The sequence below is a fragment of the Solea solea genome, chromosome 15 (assembly GCF_958295425.1).
Source record: "Solea solea chromosome 15, fSolSol10.1, whole genome shotgun sequence".
In the NCBI taxonomy this organism is placed as follows: domain Eukaryota; kingdom Metazoa; phylum Chordata; class Actinopteri; order Pleuronectiformes; family Soleidae; genus Solea; species Solea solea.
This window is the reverse complement of record NC_081148.1, coordinates 7,758,888-7,776,659: the sequence shown is the minus strand read 5'-3', so window position 1 is coordinate 7,776,659 and position 17,772 is coordinate 7,758,888. Positions and strand designations below refer to the sequence as shown.

General features: G+C 38.7%; 2 protein-coding genes across 2 annotated transcripts; both read right to left on the bottom strand.

The window, feature by feature from the left end:
* Positions 1–1,066: 1,066 nt before the first annotated feature.
* On the bottom strand, positions 1,067–8,131 carry LOC131474168 (myelin and lymphocyte protein-like). Its single transcript, XM_058651917.1, has 4 exons — positions 7,935–8,131; positions 2,547–2,714; positions 2,329–2,454; positions 1,067–1,247 (listed from the first exon to the last, which is right to left on the bottom strand). The coding sequence occupies exons 1-4, from the start codon at positions 8,019–8,021 to the stop codon at positions 1,173–1,175; spliced, it is 456 nt and encodes a 151-aa protein (XP_058507900.1). The 5' UTR covers positions 8,022–8,131; the 3' UTR covers positions 1,067–1,172.
* Positions 8,132–8,761: 630 nt separating this feature from the next.
* Positions 8,762–17,170, bottom strand: LOC131473543 (myelin and lymphocyte protein-like). The gene is made up of 4 exons (XM_058650810.1): positions 17,028–17,170; positions 10,797–10,961; positions 10,420–10,566; positions 8,762–9,950 (listed from the first exon to the last, which is right to left on the bottom strand). The coding sequence occupies exons 1-4, from the start codon at positions 17,112–17,114 to the stop codon at positions 9,876–9,878; spliced, it is 474 nt and encodes a 157-aa protein (XP_058506793.1). The 5' UTR covers positions 17,115–17,170; the 3' UTR covers positions 8,762–9,875.
* Positions 17,171–17,772: the final 602 nt, after the last annotated feature.

Genomic DNA, 17,772 nt, shown 5'->3' with positions numbered 1-17,772 from the left:
TCATAGGTGCAGTATTAAGCAGAAAAAAACATTTATACAACAGAAGAAGTCAAGGATAGTCATCCGTGCCTCGAGCTGGCGACCCTCAGCTGATGAGCTACTCGAACCAGGCGTGTCCGAGGGAGATGAAGTCCAGACCAAATTGTACGACTAATCACTCAAATACAATCCCAAAACCTCATTGAGGATGTAGTGGCAAAAAAAGAGCACAATTGTGCCATTGTCATTTATTTTGTGTCGATTAATAAAACCGATTTCACTTACCTTTGAGTTAAACCTCCTCACTATTATTTTTTTAATAAGGTTCTGCTCCTGATAAAAGCTCAGCTCATATTTCCGTGACTCTCGTCCTCTCTATCGACTAAAATATTGAATTAATGAGGTAAATATTTGCAGTTCTATGAGTCTGTGAGGGTCATGTTTAGCTTCTATTAAAAACTACAAATCAAAAGAAGCAAATCAGTAAATTACTCGACGTGAAGGAAAAATATGGAGAAAATAAATCAGGGACACAGCAAGTTTTACATATACTTTGTTTTAATATTGAAAAAAAAACCTGTGTTTTAAACTTAACACCCTGATTGACTGTAGTTTGTTCTACAGGGGAAAATCATTTGTTCAAATCTAGATCAGTCACAGTTGAAAGTATTTTTATTTTTACTAAATCTGAATAGTCATCGCAGACAAACAAAGCTCTGTTAGTAAAGTTGAGGTTGAAATGTGGTGTAAACAGGGGCTCTAGTGGAATCTATAAGTTGTGTAATAAAGGTAAACAAAATTCAGTCCAATATTTTATATATGAATAATTTTGCCTGTAACCGTCATAATAATAGCATTCACACCAAATTGTTTGGATCTCTAGAAGTCAAATTAGTATCTGGTAAAAAGAAAGTAAAGAGTAATACACTGAGCTGTTGGCTCACACAAATAACTTTAAATCATACATTTTGTTTAATTTCTTTTTAAAAGAAACCACATTTAGTTTTCACTTTTTCCCCATCATGCTTGTTCGCCTGCTCTGTCCTCACCAAATATCCTTAAAGGTCCCAAAAAGGGGCTTAAATCCTTCATTGTGAACTGAAGCAGGAGGATGTTACACTCACACACTCACTCACACACACACAGAAGAGGTGCAGCACTTCTTGGACTGTGCTGGTTTGTTCCTCGGCTCTTCAGAAGTGTTTCCATCGGATGGCGGAGAAGATGGCGTGGAGGAAGTAGAGGAGCGTGGCCAAGAAGGCGAACACCTGGCGCACACACACACACACACACACACACACACAAATTCATTTCTGTTATAATAATCTGGTACATTAATTACTGGTATAGTTCGTATTTAGCCAGAAAGATCTTCACCGCCTCCAGGTTGTACAGAATCCTGCTTCTAGACTTTTAACCCACACCAGTAAAAGAGCACACATCACATCAGTTTTAGCAGAATTGTATTGACTCCCAGTTAATCCCAGGATTCGTTTTAAAATATTTAAACTCTCTAAAAGTGAGAAATAGTTCTCACTTTTAGAGAGTTAAATGGTCAAGCCCCGGTCACATTTCTGATCTGCTGCGAGTGTATAATCCTGCACATTCTCTCAGCCTTTCAAGCTGTGAGTTGCTCATTGTATCTTATGTCTGTGCTTGTAGCTGTGAGTGCTGTGTATTATGTACCTATTTCTGATATATATTTTTTTACTGTTTTTACTTTGTGAATTATTTCTGTGAAAAAGGCTATATAAATAAACTTCACTTAATTAATCTTTGATATTTTCAAAAGATATCATTGGTCACGCCCACAGTCATGTTAAAAGCTGTGGTATGTAACCTGTGTTTTGTCATCATATCGGTGGTTAGGCGTTGTGTTGCCAGGCAACGTCCCCCAATGCTACAATACAGGAAGTGATTCATTTAATGTCGAGTCACAAAGAGGCAACATCGCGCGATTAAAGAAAGATGGCCGCAAGAGTCTGACTGAAAAAACCTGCAAAGTTTAAGAATGAAATTCTGGTCATTCAGCTGTTTTGATTGGATAAATGCGTCTTGTCCCCGCCCGCCCCTGCGCTGCTGCTGTATACCGACAAACACTCCCTCAGTCCGATGTGATTAAGCCAGTTTTCGCATGAAAAACGCAGCATACAATTAATGTTTTATTAATACTGTTGTGTTATATTCACTGCAACATGAGCATTCATATCTTGTCTAAGTCTTGGCATGACGTGATGACATATGCAATATCTTTTTTTTTTTTCAGGACATGTTGCCAGACATCAAAACTGTTAATCAGTAATTACTTATTATAATAAACAGTCATTGACAGAAACAAAAAACTCTCACCACTGCAGAAATGTAGGTCCGATAGATTTTAACTAAGCCAGTGCTTTTAATTACTATGGTGATGTAAGCCAGGATCACTCCAGCACTGAGGTAGAAGAACGCTGCCAGGCCGTGGTAAGCAAAGTCCTGCACACAGAAAACACACCAGACAGAAATGTCACAACATGGACACGTACCAGCACTCTTTTTAAATGAATAAATAAATCTATTGCTCTTACAGCTGCAGCCCAGCGAGAGCTGTTCCTGTGACACCCAGCCATGAAGATGATCAACCAGAGGAAGGTCATGACGAAGCAGAAGACTGAAACGAACATCACCCAGCCCAGAGGGTTCTGCGGTTCCACGTGTATCGATGCCACCAGGATCCACACCAGACCACCAAACACCTGCAGAGAGCGAGGACAAGGTGTGAGATGTTTTATTTTAGGTTAAACTTCTAATTGTGCTTCTACTGACATATTTTGCCGTTATAATCAAAATACTAATTCATCTAAGAGATGAATTGTTTCAAACATTTATGATTTGCCAACTGCATCATTTCAAATTGTGACATAGATTTTAAAGTGATTCACTAAAGTTCACACAGTGACTTTGAACCAAGTTTATAATAATTGAGGATTTTTCATTATAAAAAATGTGCTTTTAAAGAAGGTTTGATAGTTTTTATTGTTTTATGTTTTTGTTTGTTTGTAATACGGATATTTGCCAGGTACTAGATTCAAGTATTGTGTCATAAAAACTCAACAAACGATGCCATTTTAACCCTTAGTGCTCACACAGCACAGATCCGTGCCGTAGGTGCACCCTTGGTTAAATGGCCGTGATAATAATACACAACTCGTTATATTATAAAAAATAAATACACTTCATGTGAACCCAAACATGAATTCTCATTCTCGTATCGGTGGAAAACAAACGCATTGTTGTACAAAACCAAACCACCAGCAGTAAAACTTTTGTACCCAGTTTGCTTGTACAAGGCGAGAACGGTGAGAACACGCCCTCCATTGAAGAAATCCTAATAAACTGTAGGTTAAACAGGTGGAGCTGAATGTTTTGTTTTATAAGAGTCATATAGAAACTGAACATGAGATAATCATCTGCGGCTTTGTGACTGAACAGTGTTATCGTGGGATTGTGACATACGGTGTACGGCCAGTTCAATCTTTAATCTTTAATCTGAAAAGCTCTAAAATGTGCATTTCTATGTTGAAAAGGAGAAGAATTTAAAAGAAACTTGTAAATGACACCATGATTTTTTTCTTTTTAAGTTGCTGATTGTACGTTGTACATTCCAAACCACACCCGTCTGCTTTAACTGTCATTAACCCACGTTTTTTGTATTTGACAATAACAGATGTGGAAAGATGCAGCAAGAACTAGTCAAAATGATCAATGATGTGATTTTTGGATGAAAACATGATTCAAACTGGTGACAAAAAAAAAAAGAAAAAAAGTCCCTGTGCAGGTTAGGCTTCCTTCATAGACCATTATTTAGACTCGGACAGAGCAGGGGCGTGACAGGTCACCTGTGATGTTGATTAAACACTGCATGGATGCAGGCAGTGTTATGTAGCTACACACGCATTAAACAAACACTATTTGTTCAAAAGTTTAAAAGCTTCAGTTTGACTGTGGCCAGAAAAACTGTGTATTAAAAACTGAAAATGAACGTAAATGAGTCATGTTGACTCCTGCGCATGAACTTTCCCGCTTTAATTTGTGTTTCCTGTCGTAAACGCTGAGCTCAGGTCGGGTGGTGTTTCGTTTGCCAGGTTATCAATGCAGAGTCGGAACTCTGTGGAGTGTTTACCCGAGTCACAGCAAACTGAGCAAATGAAGTGACCTGATTCAACACTGATCTGTGCAAAGTTGAAAAACAATAGATTCCTCATAGAATTTGTGCTGTTTCAGTTCCTGGCTTTCGTGTTCGGGTCCTAATATTTGCTTATTATGTTACGCAAATGCCTTGAGGGCTGCGATATAACATAAAAGATAAATAATGCTGTCATCGCTGTTTGATTGTGCTGGAATATGTGATATAGTAAGTCCTTCGATAATGATTATGGGAAATGGAATCTGGTCTCTTCAAAAGTGAATCCGTTGGCTTAGCTGATGTAAAGGTAATCTCCAAGTGACAAAATCTGCAAATCATTTTTTTCTTCATTTGAAATTGTTAATGCACTATTTTAACATGCAGTAAACTGTAAATAACTCCCAGATATTAGAAAAATGGGCAAAACAGTGATTTTTCTGTCCCTTTTATGGTTAAAATAAGCCAAATCAAAAGTATGTGTAGCGATAAAGGGTTAACTCGAATCGACACTTGTTTTTGACGTTTTCATTACAGTGAAATGATTGTGTCACACAAAAAAGAAACCACAGTAAAATTCCACAGTCAGAATCACTTTTACTGTATTTACTGCTGCACCCTCAGATCAGAAGAATGTCCCGTAAAACTTGCTGCTGCAGAGGATTAATCACCCACTATCTCACCAGGGATCATTATTGTCATTTAATAATCTACTTTATATACTTTATGAAATCCCGAGCAGATTACGGTCATGATTTATATGAAACGCATCACGTGTGTCAACCTGACTTAAAACGAAACTTCAGTGAGTCACTCAGAGAGTCAGTGAGGGCGTATGTGAGTTAGCTGATAGAGATAAAGAGATGTGACTGTTACATTTGGACCATAAACCGTTAGAGGGCAAACGAAAGGATAAATAAGTGAACTTCAATGACACAGTTTAATAATGTGAATAAAAATGAAACTGAACTAACTTTTGTTTTCTTTTTTAAACATGATTGTAAATGCCTCTGATGGCTCAAAATAAAATCTATTCTCTCAGAGACTTGATTGACGATATATCTACAGCATATGTGTGTGCACATAATCACACACACGTCTGTATATTCAACTGTTTTCAAGTAAAATGTGTTATTTTCAGCATTTTCCCCAAAGATTCAGGGTTAAGTATCAGATGCAATCACTTCTTTTATGAGATCAGATTCCAGGCTTATTTCCCCCTCTTTGAGCCAGTTGGAGCTTGGGCTGACATCCATTTTCCGATTTGGTGTTAATTTTGCTGATCTATATTTTTATGCTGTAGATTAAGATTAGTTAGTTTAGTTGCTGTTAATTGCTATTCGAATATGATGATAAACCCAGCTCTGTCCTCTCTCCTTCCTCCTGCCAGAGCACTCATTTAATATTGTACATTCTACACTGACTGCCTGTGTCCTTAATTGACTTGGTTACATGAAGAAATTGTTCATAAATGACTGTTGTTCTCTGTCCAGTGGCATCAAACGAACCTGTTCCATTCCTCCTTAATTCATTTCCTGGGGTGAAACTTGCAAACTCATCCCGGTCACAATGGGTGCATTGAGTGCAGCTGGACACTGAAGTGTCACTGTAGTGTGTGGTAAACCAGTTTTATCCCATAGACATTAATAAATCCTCTCCTAAATGAGTCAGTTTGTCTAAATAAAGCTTTTATAGTGTGTTGAAGATACATTTGTGCTCACACAAATATCTGAAACATCCAAAATGATCTCCTTTACGTTTCATCTGAACCATTTTACACTTTTCAGTGAAAAAGAACCATTTCTCTAAAATATACTTGTTTCCTTTTAGCCTATTTAGTCTATTTAGCTCTGAAAGCATTCAGTGCACAGATGAGGCAGATTACAGATCCCCATATTATTCATAACCCGTCCTGCAGTGTAAATAAAAAGTAATCAACCACAAGTGATCGGCCTGAGTAGCTGTGTGTTGCCAGCGATAACGGGGCCACTTTCTTTTGTCATCATTCCCAAAAGAAGAGACTTGGCCGCATTCTTCCGTAGATTAGCAGCACACATACAATATGAGTGAAATGTGAGCTGTGAAAAGATGCACGGGCTCCTCCCATATAAGAAATGTGTTTTCTGTCAACTCCCATTTCACCATCATTTTGTAAATCACTTTCAAACCCAGTCCTTAACTAGACATTCTGGATTTAGAGGTTTGCAAAAAATAAAACTGGTATTTTCTGTATTTAATCTGATACCTAGTTTAAACTGTAGCAGGGCATATATGTATATATATATATATACATATGGGCATATATGTATATATATATATATATATATATATATATATATATATACATATATGCCCTGCTACAGTTTAAACTAGGTATCACCTATATCACCCTATGTCAGATGAGATTGGCACAGCACCCTTCGTGACCCTCATGTGGAGGATAAAGTGGTAGAAAATGGATGGATGGACGTACATATACATATGTTCTTTTATATCAACAATGAAATAAATCATCTGTTCTTACAAACTGATGCATTTATGATGAAAGTGAGTGAGTGTTAAGAGTGAGTGTTAAGACTATTATAGTTAACAGATCAACTTAAATGTGTAATATGTATATATATATATATATATATATACATATTACACATTTAAGTTGATATATATATATATATATATATATATATATATATATATATACATATTACACATTTAAGTTGATCTGTTAACTATAATAGTCTTAACACTCACTCTTAACACTCACTCACTTTCATCATAAATGCATCAGTTTGTAAGAACAGATGATTTATTTCATTGTTGATATAAAAGAACATATGTATATGTACGTCCATCCATCCATTTTCTACCACTTTATCCTCCACATGAGGGTCACGAAGGGTGCTGTGCCAATCTCATCTGACATAGGGTGATATAGGCGGGGTCACACCGTGGACAGTTTTCCAGTCCATGACAGGGACACACATAGAGACAAACAACCATCCACTCTCACCTATGGTCAATTTAGAGTGCCCAATTTACCTAATCCCCATATTGCATGTTTTTGGATTGTAGGAGTAAGCTGGAGAACCCGCGGGGACCCACGGGGAGAACATGCATATATATATATATATATATGTGTGTGTGTGTGTGTACAGTGCTTATACATGTATAAACCACCATCTAAAGCCACAGCTGCCTTAAATTAACGGAATTGGTAATTATCAAAATAATTTTTTATGTTTCTGTAACAGATAATGCACTAGTATGTAGAAAACCCTTTCACCAAAATGATATTGCCAGTGCTAAAAGATAATTATTATTGTTATCAAATTTACTGTTTTACAAAAAAAATAGTAAAGTGCATGATTATTATTATTTCTTGATTAAGATGTCAAATTATAGTTATTTACTTGCATTCCTGAACAGAAACATTTATTTTAGTCCTTGAAGCCCAGTGAGCCGAGGCAAATTTGGGTATAAAAAGGTGAATTCAGTTTGTTATTTGCCAAATCAATAAATAAAGTTTTTGAAAGATTTTTAAAATGATTATATATATATATATATATATATATATATATATATATATATATATATATATATACATATATATATATATATATATATATATATATATATATATACATATATATGTATATATATAAACATATATATATACATATATATATATATATATATATATGAATGTTGTATATAGAAATCAATATCTGTATCTGAATTACAAATAAATACTAATGAAGCATCCCATCCTGAACGACTGTGATTGTCCACTCACCAGTTCAGGCAGGTAAAATATGTCCGGCACTGTGGTGCAGATGCCCCCGCCGCTGGGCAGAGTCCCCATGGATTGAGTTGCAGCCATGTCTGTGTGTTCCTTCACCCGGTGTGAACGAGCGTCTGTCTGCTGTGAACTAACGGAGCAGCAGCAGGTGTCTCTGATCCTTATAGCAAGGCCAAACCTGTTCTGCCACACTGTGGTAAGAGATACCTTTATACCTCTGCACAAACCAGACACACCCTGTGAAACTTACTCACCTGAGGCCACCTACTGTTTCACGTGAGTATGTGACCTATGAAAGCATTTTCACACGAGGAATTTTGTGGCCATGGGCTACAGTAAAACCTGTGCGTCTGTGTTTCTTTGTTGTGGCTGTTGAGAAAAGAAAGAGTTTTGGGGTTAAACTCAACTTCATGGCCCTCACTTTGTGTGAGCAGAGGCTCTTTGCTTGCATTGCACGCACAAGCACCTGCAACAGAAGGCTCCTTCAAAGTAAAGGTCATGATAAATCCGCAGTTGTGGAGACTCCGCCTCTTCAGTGTACAGTAACTAAATAACTATTTTCACTCGAAAGAAACATGTTTAAAATGATGACTAGACTACGATGTGTATAGATCGAGACAATAATTGATCTCAAATGATATTTTGACACACATTAAAGCTGTAGTAAAAAGGTCAAATGTGAATGGACCATTATTGCTCACAGAGAGAACCTAAAAGGACATCCTCCAACTTAAGGTGTCGGTATACTTCCACGCACAGCGCATGACGTGAATTGACGTGAAAAGGTTGTTCATACTTAAAAACAAATACAAAACAAAGACTCAATTTTCCATGCTTCTGAAGTTTATTGCAAAACCACTGTATGACTTTTCACTTCCAGATAACAGGATAATACATAATATAAAATGAAGGTACACTTGTGTGACTGGACAGATTCCAGTAGCATTATATGTACAAGTATCATAGAAAAAGTGTGTGTATTACAAGGGATTGGATTGTTGTTGCATGTTTGTTTATTGTTGTTTTTTTAAAGAATAAAGAGGCGAACTAACACCTTTTAAGGGACTAATAATAAGCAACAGGTAAATATGACAGACATATATCATTTGTTTTTGAAATGGTATAGAAAAGTCATGCTCGTATCAACGTGTCGAGCATCTTCCCTCAGCTGAACAGTAATTCTGTCACTGTATGAAAGTGAAATCATGGAAAATATTGCGAGTCATGTGGAAACATACTTCCATATGTTACATGAACACCAAGCCCTTAAAAAAAACAGAAAATAACAATCATTAAAAAACACATGGTCAAAGTGGGGGGAATTGTTATTATTGTCATTGTACTTTTGGCTTTGGTTCAGCGTAAACATGGAGGACACACGCGGGAAGTGAAGAGCCTTCAGATGTTTCTGATATTCGATGTTTCTGCTTTTTTGTTTCCGTCAAAACCCACGTATGCCTTTTCTACACTACTGCAAGACCTTTCTGGCACGGGAACAGATGATGAAGGTGGAGCAACCACATAAAATATCCACATAAGTGTAGACGCAGTATTAAAGGAATGTCCCTTTCATTTATTTGTCTTCTAGCCGGAGCCAAACATGAAATAATTATGACAATATGTTGATATAAAAATGTGAAAAGTTTTGGGGTCATTGTACATTTATTATTTTTGACATTAGTGATCATTCGAGCATTTATATGATTAAGATGAGAGTAAATTGTTGCAACTTGTCAACGTCTGCACCGCTGACCAGACCAAGGAACATCAGCAACCTGCTCGATTTCCATTCATTTATTTGATATTCTACCACACTAGTAAAAAAAAAAAACATGTTTTTTTATCATTGAGCTGACATCCAAATAAAAAAGTGTTTGGTCCAGTGACTCCTTAGCTGGTTACTCGGTGCCTTCTCGGTCAGGCTGGCGTGTCGTTTTAGGATCTCTTCCATCGGATGGCAGAGAAAATGGCGTGGAGGAAGTAGAGGAGTGTGGCCAAGTAAGACATCACCTGAGAACACACAAACACAAAAAGGACGATTGTCACCTTGAGGTATACAGGTCAAAAGAGTTGTCACCAAGTGGCGTTAGAATCTGAACGTCCTGAATCAGGATTTTATCAACACTATGTTGACATTTTGCAAATTAATACAATTATTACTTTCATACAATCTGGTGACTTGTAATATAATTGTTTTTTATCTTTAATTTATGCCAAATGAAATTAATTTCACCTTCATTTTACACACTTGAACTTCACCTTAGCTATAAAGCTATTTTAGTTTTTAATATCCTCATTTCAGCCTGTTTTCAAAGATGTCCGCTAGTTTCATGCAGATTCTCTGTAAAGTTAGAATGGAAAATTATTTTCCAGAGAGAAAATCAAAAAGGAAAATGCCAGGTCTGTACAATTATTGAGAATTAAAAAAAACAAGTTTCATTTTTAAATCTTAAATCTGTGTGTGTGTTGTACATCATACCACTGCAGCGATATCCAGCCGATAGAATTTAAGATTTTCATCCACAGGTGGTAAAATCGTGATCGCCGCTTTCCCAAGGGTGACCATCGCCAAAGCCACCGAAGCTCCGAGGTAGAAGACCGCAGCCACAAAATGATAACCTGTATCCTGCAGAGGGAGGTAAAGAGGGAGGGGCTTATTAACAAGTTATTCACTTTAATAAAAAGAGACCAGTGTCTTCCTACAAGAGTGGAGAAGTCAATTTGGTTGAGAATGACAAAAGCATTGATCAAATACAATAAGTACATTTAGGTATCTCTATTGTGGCAATGTGTTCCTATAACTACTGTTAACCATTAGTTGTATTAGCCAATCAGCAGTTGGTGGGTGTGTCTTACCAGGGCGGGCCAGATGCTGCTCTGATTTGCTCCACAGAGGAAGATGAAGAACCACAGCGTTGTCATGACGAAGCAGAAGATGGACACGAACATCACCCAGCCCTGAGGATTCTCCGGCAAGACGTAAGTCGATGCCACCAAGATCCACACCAAACCTCCAAACACCTGCGGGGGGGGGGGAATGGTGCTTTTGTTAGTTAGAGTCCGTTTTTATCATACACATCATATACATCTAGTTTCTATGGTAACGTGACTGCAGAGTCAGTAGTGCACTGAAGTTCCATAGGGTCATTTGCATGAAACAAATTTAACTTAAAGTTGCTGTAAATGTAAAGCTTCTGATGATACTTCCGACGTTTTCAGTGATTTGGTAAAAGGTTTGTTTATAAACGCTTTTCTAGTCTTGACGACCACCTTCCACATCCCCAATTCGTTTTGTTCTCCAGGCGACAGGAATAGATTCTTTTTGTGTGTAGTGCTGAAAACATTAAGAATAAAGTTGTTCACTGGTGCGCTGCTTGTGCACGTGTGTAACTATGTTTCTCCTACAATACTGTACATAGGAGGGTGGACTAACATTCAAATGTGATTATGGTTAGAGGTTAGAGGTTGTGTTTGGGGTTAACAGCGATGGTTAATCCCCACTATATGCTCCACAGTTCAGATCGTTCCAAAACAATCAATCTGTACCTTCCCACTTTTTTGGCACTCTACAGCACAGTAGTGTGGGCCCTAAAGGGAGGAGCTAGACACACTGCAGTCTGTTAATTGGTTGACCGAGAATCATCACTTCTGTGCATCAATGGGAAAAGAATGGGGGGAAAACTAATATAACATGCAAACAAAGCTTGTCTTCTTCTTGTGATAAACGGCCACATGCCAAGAAGAAAGAACACACCGGGGCTGGAAGCACTCCACATCGTTTCTCCTTTGTTTGCCGTGTCACATTCTTCTTTTTCATTGACTGTACTGGTGGTCTGCACTGTCTATGATGTCATGTATTTAGGTCTACACACCCAAATGTGGAAACACAAGCCAGATCAGGGTTTACCTTTTCAACTGAGACTGTAGCTAGATGAATTGCACTAGCTCTGTGCTTGGTGGAAACATAACTTTCAGTGCCTCTATTTTTATCCTCATAAGCCGTGTTTGGTTTGGTTCCGTACGCACGGTATAGGTTTTTTGCGTCTACCAAAATAACTGGCCCCAACCGTTCCATTTTTTGGCACCCTTCCCCTGGGGTACCAGAGTAAAATGGTATGGTGAGGGTGGAGCTAAACTGGCTCAAACCACGACAGTCAGCCGATTAGGCTTCAGATAAACGTCGCTCCCTTGCAATCGGTGTAAACATCCCATGGTAGTCAAGACAAAGCTTTGACGTCTCATAGAAACGGCCACAAATCGGGCAGGAAAAAAATGCATGTTCGCCATTGTTTGTCTGTTGTGTCACGTTCACTGTCATCTTTTGTTGTCGTCGCACCGGTATAACCTCACGCTACTTGACTTTCAGGGACACAGCCCACACCTCGCCCACTAAATCCAGGTAGTGTTCTCAGGTGAAACGCAAGCCTGAGCCAGAGCTTTACCATTCCCAACCATACCGTACTGTACTGAACTGAACCGTACCATGATGAAAACACAGCAACACGTACATACAGTGTCCCAGTATGACTGTCCCAGGCAACAGAAATGGGAATCTACTGCGTCTACAAGTGCAGCTCTTTCTTATACTTTGGAAATTGTTGGCAGGGTCAAATGACAAGTGCACACACACACACACACACACACACACACAATGCTGTCACTCATGTAGTTTCAGTCTTCCTCCTCCTTTGGCAAACAATCTGCTTCAAAGAGTCTTTGGCATTTTAATAGACCATTGTTCACTGATAAGAATGTGAAATCCTTTAACCATAAACACTGTGTAATAAGGTTTCCTTTTGACGTTCTCTTTACATTGTTATTACACAATACAACTTTCGGTTTTTATATGACAAAAGACACTGGCGTCAATACTACAAGAATATTCCAGCCGAATTCCATTCCATTGTCTGTGTCAATAGCGACACATGTGCTTTCCTCTGCTGTGACATGTTAAAGTGTTTGCTGTCACACAGGCCTTTTGTGCATTGATTCATGCAGGTGTTTCGGGTGTTTTGTCTCAGCCAATCAGCTCTCAGCTCTCAGGTATAAGGTGTTGCAGGAGCAGCGCTTTAACAAACTCTTGCAGAGCCTTATTCAGACTGAAGGCAGCTCTGTTTGTCAGAGAGGAAATTTCCTTTGGTGACAACGACACATAAATCCCTCTGCTTCTTACATCGGGGACCATCAATACCCATACTCCACTGAATAATAATTAGTAAAGCTTAATTTAGTCAGAACTGATCTCAGTGAGGGAGGTTAAGTCAATTTTGAAGGATTGAGAGGATAAATCCCTTGACTGATGTGACTACTGAAGTGTGAATTCGTTTTAGAAAGTGCACGTGTACCATCATTGGTTCTGTCCTTGATCCTGTATCACATAATGTTTGGATACGGTGCTTTTACCCATTTGTTGTGTGAAACGTTCGCTCTGACCACATGCCAAAGAATGTGCCACGCCCTGTATTAACCGTCTTCTTTCCATTACTGTGTTAAAACGTGCAGCATAAAAATGTGCACTATAGAGTGTTTTATGTCCTTTTTTTCAGCCTAACCTAGACAATCTCACCAACTATATAAACACACCTGAGCAAAAAAGTATGTTACAGTTCAAAGTTCACTTCACAAAAAGGAAAAGGAAGAACAATCAATTTTTGTGACTTCTGCACAACTATTGCTGCCTTACATCACTACTAAAAATGCGATATCAAACGAATCGTAACTTTGACTCAACAACACATAAGAAGAACGAAGAAAAAACTACGCTTTTTTAAAGCCTGAATATGTGACCTATAAACACACACCCTCATGATGTTGTGTATTTTTCTTCACAATGTGCTGCGTGAGCACGAACGGTTAAATAATACACCTGCAGTTATTTTGAACCTCAAAATCAACGTGTTGGAGTTGACAACATTTACTAATTCTTATATTATTATGTAAAACATATTTATACTACTATCGTGAAAAGAACATTTAAGCAGCGTGTATCGTCTTTCATCTGTTAGTCATCGAAACCTTAGTCAAGCGGCTGTTTGTCTTAACAGACACCTTAAAAAAAGCGAATAAGAAACAGAGCAAAGTAAACACCTGAGGCAACTGTTCATTTCAGTGACAACACGTGTGCTTTAGTTTATTCAAATATTATTCTAAACTGTCACATGCTGTGGGTTCAGCAAACAGTACATATACTGTACATCTTATCTCGACTGATCCATATCAGGCTGACATGGTCTACATTCATATCATAGCAACATTATCCCGTGTGTGTAGACATCAATTGCAGCTAAAAGGGAACTGGAGTTTTTTTGAAGTATTCAATACTTTTTGCCAGAAGGCTGTGAAGTGCTCGCAGCTTATTGGTTCAACCACAAGTGTTTTTTTTTTTTACTGATTTTGAAACCTTAAGGGACCTAAGACAGGTTTACCAACTTCTTTTTCTTTCTTTTTTTTTTTTTTAAAGTCAAAGTCAAAGTTTCTTTACTTGTCTTGGACAAGAGGACCATGCAGCAGTGCAATAAAAGACATACAAACATAATAAATAGGTGGACATAAACATAAATACAGCAGCAGGAGAAAAGCAAAAACATGACTACCAGCGAGGACATCGAGTGGACACTATCTTAAAGGTGACATCGAATGCTTGTATCACACATACAGTATATGTTAGTTATGGAGGTCTACTTACATATATTAACTTGTTTTCACGGTTAAAAACCTCCTAATCGCTGCAAACGAGCCAATCAAAATATCTCCTCACTGACCAAAACCACACCCCCAGAATGTGGACTGTGTTGTGATTGGCCAGCCAACGAGAGCTTTCTCACTGTCCTGTGATTGGCCAGGTACCTGGAAGTGACGTAATAGATAGGCCAGCTCTCAGATACACAGCTCCCCCTCTGGCACGGTGGATGCTCTGCATCTCAGCAGCTACAATGAGAGTAGTTCTTCTTCTTCTGCAGTTGAATGTACGCAACCGGATGTGCCCGGACTAGTGCCCGCACCAGGAGGCGCTACGGTGGTGAGAGGAGTGGTGAGGATTTCTGATGACGACATCAGATTAAGGAAGTGCCGATCCGCTTCGCAGAGCCCAGGAAAACAATACAACACTATTTTCTCAGCAGTGGCTGAACTGTTTGTTCTGAAACTTTAGGGTTTCATAAACGAGGTAATGACGCAGATACACACACAAACACAGCGTTAATTGGAGCTTCCGGTCTATGTGGGCTTTAAGAATATATTCGCAAGTTTATTTTGCCATTATACAATCATTTCTGAAGAAGAACTGGAGTTATAGTCTCACTTTGTAAACTGTTCACTCTCCTGCACCAAAGTCCATAGAGAAAATCACAGATTTTGTAGTGAATGAACGGGAGATGAGCTTGAGGCGCACGGGTCGTTTGAAGATGATCACACGAAAACTCTACGACAAGTTTGTTCAAATACCATTGGTGCGAATTTGACAAAATCAACCCAAGATGGTGGACTTCCTGTTGGGTTTGGATCATGGTCAAAATGTAATTTTTTCTTCATCCCAGTGTGTAGCAATCTTCGTGCACGTACCATAATCGTGCTGTTCAGGGTGAATTTGGACAGGGGGCGGTGCACTTATTGGCCCCTCCCGCATCCAATTTTCGACGTACATTCCCCAGAACCTTTTTCAGACGTACATTTTCACCAGGTCTGACACGGTCGCAAAAATCTGTGAGTTTTTGGTCATGGGAAAGGCCTCAAATTATTATTTCAAGGAAAAATAAGAAGAAAAATAATTCCTTGCATTCATTGCGTTACCATCATCCAGTTTTGGAGCTTACTTTAAGACCAACACAGTTATTGTTTTACAGTCACGGGTTAGATTTTCACTGGACTATTCCTTTATTGTGCAGCCTATAGTGTGAGAGGCCTATAGCTTGAAGTGTCTGTGTAAAATCATGACCAACTCAAATAGCACTCCATTTTGGCTCATGGTTTGCAGCTTTCAGTGCTGCTTTTATGAAGAGCGCCGAAGCGTGTCGGAGTCACTTCCATTCAAAACAGGGACAGCATGTGGTTTCCATGTTTGGTATCATTTTATCTGTTGAACCGATGGGTTTGAAATAGTAAACGCACATTTCCTCTTGTTGTCCTCCGGTAATTTCCATTGGAGGAAAATGACACTGAACAATTGGCTATAAAAAAAAACCTGCCAAGCCTGTCCCTGGGCATATCCTCTCTGCCCTTTATGTTTATTATTCTCTTAATATATTTGTGATGGTTTAGATTTACAGTGCAAACTCCAAACACTGTCATTTCCACTTCCATGCCTGAGCCTGAAGATGTTTTTTTGCCAGCAGGCAAAAAAAAGACCCGAGCCAGCAGTGCCCGTGCCTGGTTTAGATTTACACTTCCCTCTGCAACTAAAGCTGTTTTTCCACCTGTGTCACTCAGATTTAATCTTCACAGTCCCTTGTATGGAAACGTAAATAGTCTGCTCTCGTTCCGGAGTGGTTTGTTTAAGCGTTAGAGTGTTTGCTGTTGTTATTACAGTTTAGATTATCTTTTTTTATTGTAGTAGTTTAAGGATCACATATGAAGGGTGCTATCACTAATGTCTGTACATTTTCAAGGATCCACCTTTCATAGTGACATATTTAAAGCTCCACTGTGATGTATTTTTAACAGGGATAAATGTTTCTTAATTTACCAATAAGATGAAAGAATAAGCACAACATCTTATTGCCAACATCTCAGGTCGCTGTTTCCTGTTGCTATGGAAACGTATGCGTTCTGTTAGTATAAGAAGGGTTGCATAGAATTCCTAACAACAAGAATTAGTACTACAAAGAATAAAAGAAAAAAAAAGAATAGTAGCTACAGAATGAGACGTTTTCGCTGAAAACTTTTAGTTTTGGGAGCTGAGATCAAACCCAACTTATCAACTCCACTATTAATTGTGGTTGGTCCTTCTGCTCCATGCTGGCTCCCTCAACAAACACTGGCAGATCCCTGTCTAAACTAAGAATTTTACCTTAGTGAGGTAATGAGGAGGTGGTAGCTATACGAGGCATATTAAAAAAAAAGAACAATTAAATTAACAAATGAGGAACTCACAAACTCGGGGATGAAGAACAGGTCAGGAATGGAAGTGAAGATCCTGCCACCTGTGGGCAGAACATCACCGGAGGTGGTGGAAGCCATAGTCCAAAATACTGTGTGTGCACAAATGTGTGATGTCCTGCAGAATGAGACGCATAACCTGTTTTAATCTGCTTTTTAAAGGCTGTCTTCCTCCTTCCCCCCCCCCCTCCTTCCATTCTGCACCTCCCTCCTCTGCTGCACCTACTCATCCATCCCTCTGGTTGAAAGTACCAGTTTGACGAGTGGTTTTGGCTTTGTTTGTGCAGCAAGATGACGTTCCTGTGCCCTCCATGTGTGTGTGTGTGTGTGTGTGTGTCTGTGTGTGTGTGTGTGTGCGCATGCCCTCATATGTTCACAGTGTTTGTGTGCGGGTCTATACATGACAACAACCTGGTTTACATACACACAAAAAAAGTGATTGTGAGGCATTGAAATAGTGTTTGAGATGATGGCAATACTGACGAGTAGGAAATACCCTGAAAAATACACTGGCCATTGTTTCCACACAGCAGGGAAGTTGTTTGCTTTATGGTGAAGACTGTGGTGTTTGCCCATTATGTTCCCATGTACTTTGAGTGACCTGTGTATACACTCACGAGCCACTTCTTTAGGTGTTATAAAAATAAAATAAAAAATAATAAAATACCTTATAGAGTGTCAGCTGAGCATGGTCTACTGCTGCGGCACATCTGCGTCGACGTTTGACCAGTGGGGCGTT

Bases quoted from the DNA above. Each gene is read 5' to 3' on its own strand.
- LOC131474168 (XM_058651917.1), bottom strand. From the start codon at position 8,021: ATGGCTGCAACTCAATCCATGGGGACTCTGCCCAGCGGCGGGGGCATC. The intron at 2,715-7,934 runs GTGAGTGGACAA...CGCTCTCTGCAG, and splicing joins TATTTTACCTGCCTGAACTG to GTGTTTGGTGGTCTGGTGTG. The intron at 1,248-2,328 runs GTGAGAGTTTTT...TGTGTGCGCCAG, and splicing joins GGACCTACATTTCTGCAGTG to GTGTTCGCCTTCTTGGCCAC.
- LOC131473543 (XM_058650810.1), bottom strand. From the start codon at position 17,114: ATGGCTTCCACCACCTCCGGTGATGTTCTGCCCACAGGTGGCAGGATC. The intron at 10,962-17,027 runs GTGAGTTCCTCA...CCCCCCCCGCAG, and splicing joins TGTTCTTCATCCCCGAGTTT to GTGTTTGGAGGTTTGGTGTG. The intron at 9,951-10,419 runs GTATGATGTACA...GTGTGTTCTCAG, and splicing joins GGCTGGATATCGCTGCAGTG to GTGATGTCTTACTTGGCCAC.